This window comes from Electrona antarctica (genome assembly GCF_951216825.1).
Source record: "Electrona antarctica genome assembly, chromosome: 15".
In the NCBI taxonomy this organism is placed as follows: Eukaryota; Metazoa; Chordata; class Actinopteri; order Myctophiformes; family Myctophidae; genus Electrona; species Electrona antarctica.
In genome coordinates, this window is record NC_136796.1 from 34,194,730 (window position 1) to 34,205,892 (window position 11,163).

An 11,163-nucleotide genomic window follows, 5' to 3' on the forward strand; every position below is an offset into this window, starting at 1 on the left:
AAATAAAAGCTGACAAGGCTCTCAATCTGAAATAACTTTTGTATAAGGAATGCAGCAAGTTGAGATTTTTTTTGTATCAATGTAATTTATTGAACCTTAGGCTTGCACCAACTTGGCAAGGCATAGCAGAAGAGAAGTTTGTCATGGCAAGACTTAATTTAAACCAGTGTTTCTTAAAATGTGGTTCAAGACCCCAAAAGGTACCATGGGACTATTTTATGAAGAGTCCTCCCCATGGGGAAGAATTAAATCCCCATCTCTTTAATATTAGTGAAAGCTGGTGCCAGCACCAATACTGAGTTTAATGTGATTTCAGAAATAACAAACAACCAATATCATTGTATTTATCACTTTCTATACATATGTATAGAAAGTGAAAAATACAATGTTAGTGTGATATTCTCACAGAAGTCAGTGATGCTACTGCAAGTGACCTGTCCCCACCTTTTTTTTGTTTTTCAAAACCCATGTTCTAACCAGGATTGTCTGTAACCACAAAGAATGTATGGGACACGTTACAACTACTGAACACTGGTGTTTTGTGGTCTTGCATTCTATTTTCATTTTGATGCATCACTTGATGTGGGACAACTTGTACTTGTTGTTTTGTTTTCTATATGACTGATAATGTGCAATGGATTTGGATTAGATCCCAATGCAAAACCAACTTAGAAGCACTGGTTTAAACCGTTATTTCAGTGAAAGTGGCAATGAACAATGATTACACAGCAAAAAGCATTCTATGGTTAAGACGTGTGTGTCTGTTCAGAGTTCAGACAATGTTGAACTGGCAAACGGAAGCCTTCTCCTCACGACAATTCTCATCAAACCACTTCCCACCTGCGGCCTCCGAGAGCAAAACACAGTTCTGGGACATGCCCCCATCGGGCTGACGGGCCCGGTAGTTGGAAGTGTCCCAGTTCCTGTAGACGATGCTCGACCCAGACTGGTCCATCCAGGTGCCCTCGGTCGCCATGTCGCTGATGCCCAACCACACCTGCTCGTCTGGAGCGATGCTCTGGCGGATGTAGTTATTGAGCTGGTCATTCTCGTCAGCGGATGTCGGGGTACCAAGGATGCCGCCCAGGGCGTTGCAGTCATCACTAGCTGTGTGATAGCGCTTCTTCAGGGGTTCAGACAGGTAACATTTGTTATGGATCTTTACACCCTTCAGACACACTGCGGATACAAGAGGGGAAACCCATGATTAGATTTAAATTTTATAGATAATACAACCTTTCTCTGTTATGTAATAAATAAAAACAAATATAAGTTTTTCTGGATTCAGAATATGACCATGATGCCCTGAATGACTTTGATCAATGTCCTAACCACATATGGTTTACGTTCACGTAGAATGTTTGTGGATTTGGACAGCAACTGTATGTCATTTTGTGTTCTGGACAAAAGGTCAGACAAGAGCTTTCCATGTGTTCTCCAGACCAATACAGAACCATCATAGACAATCATTATGTAACCCATCTGACTTCATTTATTTACAACACAAAAAAGGCCAATCTCAGACTGACATTTGACTATTAATATCGTCATCAACGTTCTAGCAGTATAAAGAAATACATTTAATATCCTGGGCCGTGGCTCAGCGGTCCAGGCACCTTGGCTGGTAATCCAGTCTGGCAGTGTGCCGCAGGTTTGACTCCCGATCCCGACGGCCTTTACTGCATGTCACCCCCCCATCTCTCTCCCCATTTCCTGTCAGCCTACTGTCTATCCCTACATAAAAAATATAAAATAGGCAAAAGCCATAAATAAAACAAAATACATTTAATATGTACTATATATCTTAGACTGGTGGGCTACAATACTGATATATTAGGATAAACCCTTTTCTCAGAGGTTATCAAATTGTAGTTTTTACTGCTGTTTTTAAAACCACTTCGTGGAGCGTTGGGGCCTCATTCAACTTGTAGCACCGAGCCACTAAATGCCCTAAACATGGAAGCAACAAAAATGCAATGTGTGAAAGGTTCAGCAACACAGCTAGGGGTTATCTGACCTGAGTAGACACAGCTATGTGCATGTTCCTCAACACATGCTGAACCTTGTTGTTTATAAATTAATGGCACACTAAATAAGGTACAGTTATGTAACATTTAATAGTAATATACTAAACAAACATACTGTTTTGCAAAAGGTTTACGACATCCATCCCAAATTGCACTTAGAATTGTTTTTTCCATATACACCAATCAATCTCTTGCTGAATAGTTCTACAGGCCCACAGCACGTCACAACCACAGCACATTGTGAGCTTGCAGAACAGATATTTTTGGCTAAAGTTACCCCGAGAATATGGATATGAATGCTGGGATTCGAGTAGTTTAAAAGAACACTACCCATTTTCAACTGTATCTTAATACGAAATGATTAGTACTCTCTAATGCTCATTATAAGATGACACAATTTCTGTGTCGTACTCACTCTATCTGTTCAGAAACCAGTCTCTACCAATGACATCATTGATGGGGTTTTCAAGCTCATAATCTACAGCCTTTCTCTCCCTGGAAAATTCAAGTTAGCATGTTATAATAGAAAACATTTGACTTGCTTGAAACAATAACAAATACAAAGGTTTGAAATGACCAAACTTGTCTACTGATGTCACCGGCAGGCAGGTTTCGGAACTGTCCACAGCCGTCCTCTGAGACACAGTGAGTAGATAGAAATGGTGCTGTCTTATAATGAGCATATAGGATGTTGAATATATAGATGTGTTGAAAATGGGCAAAGTGATCCTTTTTAGAAAACAGCAACAAGTAAAAAACCCTTCCTACAGTACCTGACTGCAAGGCCTGGTGTTCTTTCAGCAGATTGAGCTCCTGGAAAATGTCATCTATTTGTCTCTGTAGACCCTCGATGGCAACATCCTTGGTTGGATCTGCCCCAAACACACAAGACAGGTGTGGATTAAAACCCAGAAGAGACAGACAGTTGGATTAATACAGGAGTGCGAGAGCTGGGAACTCAGATTAATACATACCGGAGACAGTGGAGTGGATTAAAACATTTGAAATAAACAGGTGGGTTAAAACAGAACAGACGGGTGGATTAAACACAGGAGAGTTGGGTGGAAGTAATCAATAATCAATGAAATAATAGTACATGCTCCTTTTTGTATCAGGAAAATATCTCCTCAAAGAAATATCTGTCTTGTTGACTACTGAGTTGTATAATAAGAGCTGTATGAGGCTATTTTTAGCTGCAGAAAACAAGTAATATTTAATGCAATACAAATACAATGCATGTTTGTTTTCATGTCACCCACCTCTCTTCTTCTTTGGTGGTGCCTGTTGAAATGCACTGCTCACCAGAAGGAGTACTCCCAGCAAAACACAATTTCCTTTGAAATCCATGGTCACAACTGTTGAGTGAGGCTCAAGCATGGAAACTGGCAATTTATCTGCTTCTGTCTGTCCTTCACTCCCTCCCTTCCCACAACAGGGGAAGGATGCTGCAATCCAGAGAGACCGCTTGCAGGAAGAACAGTCAAGCCTCAGGAGTACTTAAATGTGGTGTGTCATCCAACTCCACGCTCTTAATATGCGGTGTAAGTGTTAACAAGAAGCAGGCATGGAAAGCAGGTTGAGACTGGTAGACAGAGTGAGGCATGAATTTCCATTTTATTTATATGACATTTATATCATCTCCTTTTATACGGTGTGCTATGCCTCAGTGTTGAGTCTGTTGACAGAATACAACATACGAATGTCATATGTACGTTGTTTGTACATTTTCTGTATATCTTGAAAAACATTTGATGGATTTTGGAATATATATATATATATATTTTTAAATATACTAGGTTAAATTGTTGTTGAGTATGAAAGGGGCTTTGATCACACATCTTATTTTCATTTTAGCATATGTATTGAAGGAATGATCACACTTCTTAAATTTCAGTTCCCTTACAGTTTAGTTTATGTCAATATTGTCCTTACTGTAGAAACTCAGACAACTTAAACCCAGTTTGACCGTACCAACTTTGTAATTATCCATATTTGCAACTTCTATTATTTTTGTTTTTTTGTTTTCTCGACCGTTCCAAGATGGTTGCCGGGATTTGAGTCATCGGGGCCCGTATCCAAGAGGCGCAAGTACAGTAATACTGTTAAACGGTTAAACGCAGGCATGGCATTAAAGTGAGGGGTTTTATTATATATATGTATGGTTCAAAATGTGTTAAAACCACTTTCCTGCTGGCATCCCTATTTTGGGCATGTCCTATAGGCAAGATCTAACACAAACAAATTCAAAATAGCGATAACAGATCTACACTGACTGAACAGTCTACAAACTGGGGTCGCTCACTCTAAAACATCTATGAAGAAGTGGGCCTGACGGACGGCACGGCATGCAAGTGCCATGACCCTGAGCAGAGACCGCCGACCATATAATCACCTGCCCTTTATACAGACCAGAGAAGAGTACTGCGGAAGCAGACAACCTGCAACACTCCAGGTTAGAGAAAAAAATCCTTATAGGTGCAAGGCTCGATGATGCATAATAGAATTAAGAACGCTTAGGAAGGCCGACTAGGCCGAAACACGTAGTCTACGTTGTCTGCTCGTCAGAGGTAAATAAAATCATGTGAAAAGGACATATATTGAGTGCTGGTATTGTCTTCATTCCCTTATACAGACCACCCTCGGAAGCCAGCCTCTGGGACAAGAGATGCGGGCATGGCATGTCTACGCGACACTAAGTTGGACATCTGACGTTACACGAAAGAACAGATCTACAAGCTTTGTGATACATTGTGAGCTTCTTCTAGATTGCCACTTTCGCTATTTGTCATACAACGTATGACGTTATACAGTAAGTGATTACGTGATTCAGTGCCCTGGCTGATAGACGATAAGCCTCTCTGATTTACTTAATATGTGATTACAGCTCACAAGCTTTGAGAAGAAAAGCAGTTTGTTCTGATCTGAACCCGTCTCCACCCAGAACAGTGCACACGCCTCAGGGTTCTGAAGGAGCAGTGGACATGGTCCAGAGTCACATCTGTTCCCTCCGTCAGCCTTCAACCCAACACTGTTCTGCCGACACTTGGCACAGACACACACACTGACCAGATGGAATGCTTCTGTGGCAGTACCGTGCCAATAAAGAAATGAGTTTTAGTGGAAATTAAATGCCACGTTTTAAGTAACTTATGCCTGTGGAACACACTCTTCAAAAAGGTAGTTTGATTTAACTGGATATTTATGCCACACAAAGTCGAGTTCAAGTAACACAACACGAATGTGTGGCTTGAACAGAACACTAGGAGGTCCTCGTTCACTTAGTTATATTTGTACTCAATTAATACATTAACAGAGGATTTTACTGTATATGAAGCAAGAACAGATTGGCACTGAACTCATCAGTTACTTGTTCAAACACTTTTGGCGTGCAACTGTACACGAACAGATGAAAGTACATTCAGCCTACTGTAGTTCCTGCAGAGATACAGACTGTATTATACAAATTAAAATACAAATAAAAAAAATGTTTTATTAGAAAAGTAGACATGTACAAACTGATGGTTGACATCAACCCAGAAAGCCCACTTTCTGCCTCTTCTTCCCCAGGCTCTCTTCCTTCTGTAGCAGAGACATGAGGGGGGCATGGAGGGCCTTGCCCACCCGTTTACCTGCCTGGAAAAGATAAAGAGACCTTTATTAATCCAGAGGGAAATTCACTTTTCATAGCGGTGCCGCAGTAAGGATGAAACAAAGATAGAGTTAATGGTAGAGAACAAGTAGATAATAAGTAAAAACAAAAATAAGTTAATAATAAAAGTTACAATAAAGATGACTTAACGTCCATTCTGGCCCTCTGTGCATGGGCATGTCAGGTGCTCAGTGTATATACCTGTAGGCCATCAGTAGGTAGAAATTGAGCCAATATAACTGGCATATACGGTAAATAGACTTACAGTAAATATGTATGGATTATGGACTGACCTGGTCTGCACTATGACTGTCCAGAACATAAATCGATCATCCGTAAAATGGAATAGTAGTTACCACAAACCGACTAACATTACATCACACCAATGCTCTCATTCACAATAGAATTGTAGAGTCAAACCAGTGGTTCTCCAAGTGGGGTCCAGGACCCTCAGGGTTTCTTGAGGGGGTTCTAAATAGACCCTTACAGGTCTGTAAATCTGAGTGTACAAATAGTTCCATTTGTAAACTCTCAGTTATGAAGAATAAAATGTTCTAAACTGATCTAAACTATAAACCTCAAAATCAAAGTTCAATAAGGCAATCAGCAGGTTTAAATCCAGTATATACACAACTATAAACAGGTCATTGTCTGAACTGAAGTGAACTTCCATAGGTTCAGGTTCATGCTAATATGTGGGCTGAGTGAGGGGAGTGGCTGACAGATGGTAGGGGAGCTGTTCGGACCCACCTCTGTCATCTCAAAGATGCTCTCCGGGTCCAGACTGCCTCCTCCCACCTTCCTCACGCAGGTCACCATACCCTTGTGCGTGACGGAGATGAGCAGGCTGGCCACGGAGCAAGCCTTCTCCTGCAGTGTAGCGTCCACCACATGTCGATGACCCACCTGCCAACAACACGCATCTGTGTCAACTTTTAACCACTTTAAACCGTTATTTTAAACTTTAGCTCACACGGTGGCCATTTCGCTATGAATGAAATGCCACCCGCATTTCTTCCCAACCTGCAAATATGATGATATGAGAGCAAAATGGACAAAGGATAAGTTTCCCTTTCAAGCCATGAATGTACAGTAACCGAGTGAGTGTCGTCGACACTGCTTACCTTACACAAGGTCACTATGCAAGGAACATTCTGTACGCTCAACCTCATGCAGTCATAAGGGTCGTCTGATAACTCGATTTCCTTTCCTCCTTCCTCGTCTTCTGATATGTGCACTTTGGGAATTCTGTTTTGCAACAGGGTAAAACATTACTTTCTGTTTTTTTCCCCCAATGAATCATAGATAAACACACATGTACTGTATGTTGGCCAAGAGTTGCGTTTGATCATCACAGAATAATTCTGCATACCACTGTGTGACAACTTACTTGGTGTTAAAGAGAGCTGCTTTAATAGCTATTGAGATGGCATCGTACAGGTTTCCATCACACTGCAGCAGCTGCAGAAACAAATACAAGCATAACTCCTCCGCTTGTTATGTTCAACTTCATATTCACTCATTCTTTCTCAACAGAATCAAAAACATACAGTACGCAGCTTCATGCATGTAACAAACCAACCAGACCACATCTACATGTTATAAGCCAGTGGTTTTCAACTAGAGATGTCCCGATACTGTATCGGTCCTTGTTGGTCATATCCGGTCATATCGGTATCGGCGAATATGCCAGCGAGTCTAACCACCAATCCGACACAGGGGTAAGGGGTCGACACTATGGCAGGTAAATACAATGTTGGGGCATGTGGAGTTTGCTTTCGAGTTGCCCAAACTGCAAGTGCACATTTGAGTGAGGAGTCTGCCATTAACAACATTAGATAAAATAAGTAATTTTCTTTTTTTATTATTATAAATATTATTATTATTATAATACCGAATTATCGGAATTCTGTGTCTGTATCGGCTAACACAGAAATTGTGGTATCGGGTTCGGGACATCCCTATTTTCAACTAGTGGTGCGGGGACCACCAGTGGTCCTTGAGGGGGTTCCAGGTGGTCCCCAGCTAAATGAAGGAGATGGTAACCAAATGGACCCTTATAGATCTTTAACTCTTGAGCGTAAAATAAAACCAAATGGACCCATAAGGGTCTATTTGCTTTCATTTTACTCTCTCAAGAATTACATTTTTGTTAGAATTACTTAATTTACAAGACGTCTACACAATTAGGCTAGAGAATGCAAATTAATTGTTATTTTGATCAACGTTTGCCTGTTATCTCTCCTAATGGTGCCACATCAATACAGCATGGAAATGTGGACAAAATCTTATCCGACGACAACAAAATATTCTAAGTCTTCCATTGTTTCGCGAGGCTAAATCTCATCAGATGGTGGTCCGTGGCTCAAATGCCGAATATATAATGGGCCTTGATTTGAAAAGAGTTGAAAACCACTCTTATAAGCAACTCATACATTATGCCAATTGCCAGCTGGCGTGCCAGAGAATGGTACAGTAGTTGAAACAGTGGTGCTCACCAACACATCGACATAGAGCACCCAGCAGTGTTCCCCAGCACTGATGCAGAGGCTCTGCAGGTCCAAACAGCGTTTGTTGTTGAAGACTTTGTAGAGAGTGTTACTCAGTTCTGTCCCGAGCTCATCGCCCCCCCGACCCTCAAACTCTGGAGTGGCATTGGCTGAACTGGCAAGGGCCAGAATGGGGAAGAAGTGACAAGATATAGACAGTCAATGGGTTATTTCACTTTGTTATGACAGTGTAGTTTAGTCCTTCAAAAATAGCCAATCTACAAGCTCACAACATGTTACATAACAGACATGACACACTGAGCTTGTAGATCTGCTACTTTTTTAAATTATTATAAATTCTGCTATAATGAGGAATGCTAGGTTGAAAAAGTAGTAGTGATTTGTATTGCATTTCTATAAGGCAATAAACACTGCCTCCTGGTGGTCATGTTATGCTATTTGTTCAAACATACTTGGCCAAATAAAACCAGACAGACTGCGCAAATATAGGTGTATTAGAAAAGGAGACATGTACAAACTGATGGTGGTCTCTGTATCATCTTACCAAATTATTCAATGACTGGATCTATTCTTTTTTATCATTCAATGACTTGCAGTACCCGTTTCAACTTCTGCTGTTCTCAGCATTCAGTGAGGGACCTTCATTCATTCGATGAAATTAAGAATGCCAGAAGCCCCATCAAATATACACCAAAGTAAGCAAAGATATTCCATTAATGGCTGAAACACAGGGAAAAAGTATACTGTAATGGCTGATAATAATACCCAATAAATTACTCAACCGGCAGGCTAAACCTGGGAGCTAAAAACAAACTGTAATGACGTGCCATCAAACAATGATAAAAATGATTTATGTCCAAACGAGCTCATAAGTTTAAAATGTTTACTAGTTATTCAGTGCACCAGATATCGCAATACAATTTCCAATAAATATATATTATATATGCAATAAATATGTGCAAAGAAGCCAATTTAAACAGTGAGCAAACCAAACGTGAATGAGTGCGGTCAACAAAATGTATCACTCCCAGCTCACCCTGCCTCCAAGTTCAAGCAGCCTTAGTGTGAGCTGGTACAGATACCTGTATTTGTAACCTGTCTGGTGGCCACTCACAGAGACGCTCCCACCAATAATGAAGCGCCAATGCGGTGCCCACACCCATCACCAACCAATCAAGTAAGAATAACTATAGGCTCTTTGGCTCCTACATATACTTAGTATACGTTACTTAAGACCATTTTTTTAATATTACATTTTTGGACAAAATAGCCAATCGAGGTGCCCAGATATCCCTTAGTCTTAGTGCCCATCTATCCTGTATCCCCGCGACAACGCGGAGGAAAGCCTGCTGGTATTCAATATACCAAACTAAACAAATTCTGTTTGTGTTCCGGCCACCTGATGACGTAAAGTTATTTCCACTCCAGACCGGATCAGAAACCCGAAAATGCTATTGATTTTAGGCTACCTATCCTGTATCCAACCACAGTACCTTACCAGTCAACAAAAAACTCCATATATCCTTCATCTGGAACTAGAGGTCTTGGTTTCCCAATCTCAGCCTTGACTCCAACTAGAACAGCCGAATCACCCTGGAAGATGAACCATAGAGAGAACATTTTAATTGTTATTCAGGGTTAGAAATGTTTTAGATATACATTTACATGATAAGTATGAGCTTAACTGTCAAATAGCCCCTACTTCTTGACCGCATTGACACAAATATAATGTTTGCATGTTAATTAACATAGTATACATGTAATAATCTATCTCTCAAGACAGACAGAGATGTAGTAGAAACAGAATAAGTAAAAAGTATAAAAATGTGGAAATACAGTAAAGTAAAAGTACTTGCACTTAGTTTAATACTTTCCACCACTCACTGCTGTTAAAACAGACCACAACAGCAGACACATCAATATTTACCAGGGTAATTTTGGCTGATCCGTCTGTGTTGGTTACCACGTCTGTCTCAATCTCCATGTGTCTGTAGTCTTCACAGCTCCGTCCGTCCACTCTCAGGCCATCCTGGTGTTGATAATATGAATATAACAATAATGTGAAACAAAACGCACTAGTACTGAATGGATGAGAAATGGTACAGGGGTAAGGACAAGATAGCTAGCATTAGTGCCATTAAACACCTGGATAGCTACCCTACAATAGTGACACACGAGACGAGACCACTGAATAATGTATGCTAACTGTTTGAGAATGATACTTACTCGTATACCATGCAGTATATACACCTTCTCGGCTTCGCTAACCTGTACAGTTGCCATTATATTCTAGATAAAAACACCAGCAGCATGTGTGGTGTGGGACACTGCGTCATCAACTGGCGACAAAGGAAAATGCGCTTGCGCACGCGTTGTAAACAGACTCAGAAGCTGTTCTTTTTTATTTCTTGTGATTAGAATAAGTCATTATAAAACCAATAGATTTTTTTTGAGTGAGGACTACAAATAAGTCGTGCATTTTAAAGTAACTATATTTTGTACAGGAGGCTGTATATAAAAAAAATCGAACTCTTCAATAATACACACAATGTAGGACTGTAGTCTCTGTCTGGACAACAGAACCTAAAAGTAAATATTCTCCTGCAGATCACTTATTACCATAAAGTAGTAGTATAGTATATGTTTAGTTATATGTGAGTTATATATGAGTGAGTTATATTATATGCTTGAAATGTAGCCTAAGATTTAGATTTATTTATCGATTCGAGAGTCTAAATCTTAGGCTACTTGAAATGTACTGTAATTCTGCAAACTGTTAATAAATACTTAAATCAATCAATCAATCAATCTTTACTGTAGTGTAAAACATTCACTAAAGAGCCACCGTCTCCATCCCATCACCAGGATGGATATTCGCGCCGTGATAGGCGCATTGGTTGTTTAGCAACGGTTGTCATCGCAGCAGCACGACCGTGAACGTGAACGTCCCTCCTGGCTATGGGGTGTAATAGAGGCC

At 40.4% G+C, this 11,163-nt stretch overlaps 2 protein-coding genes across 2 annotated transcripts; both read right to left on the bottom strand.

The window, feature by feature from the left end:
- Window positions 1–120: 120 nt before the first annotated feature.
- On the bottom strand, window positions 121–3,413 carry LOC306938984 (tetranectin-like). The gene is made up of 3 exons (XM_079523405.1): window positions 3,287–3,413; window positions 2,801–2,899; window positions 121–1,179 (listed from the first exon to the last, which is right to left on the bottom strand). The coding sequence occupies exons 1-3, from the start codon at window positions 3,402–3,404 to the stop codon at window positions 773–775; spliced, it is 624 nt and encodes a 207-aa protein (XP_079379531.1). The 5' UTR covers window positions 3,405–3,413; the 3' UTR covers window positions 121–772.
- A 2,084-nt stretch (window positions 3,414–5,497) lies between these two features.
- On the bottom strand, window positions 5,498–10,572 carry exosc7 (exosome component 7). The gene is made up of 8 exons (XM_079522568.1): window positions 10,413–10,572; window positions 10,114–10,215; window positions 9,685–9,779; window positions 8,175–8,340; window positions 7,067–7,137; window positions 6,801–6,924; window positions 6,427–6,582; window positions 5,498–5,660 (listed from the first exon to the last, which is right to left on the bottom strand). Exons 1-8 carry the CDS (start codon window positions 10,467–10,469, stop codon window positions 5,556–5,558), a joined length of 876 nt encoding a protein of 291 aa, XP_079378694.1. The 5' UTR covers window positions 10,470–10,572; the 3' UTR covers window positions 5,498–5,555.
- Between the last annotated feature and the right edge of the window lie 591 nt (window positions 10,573–11,163).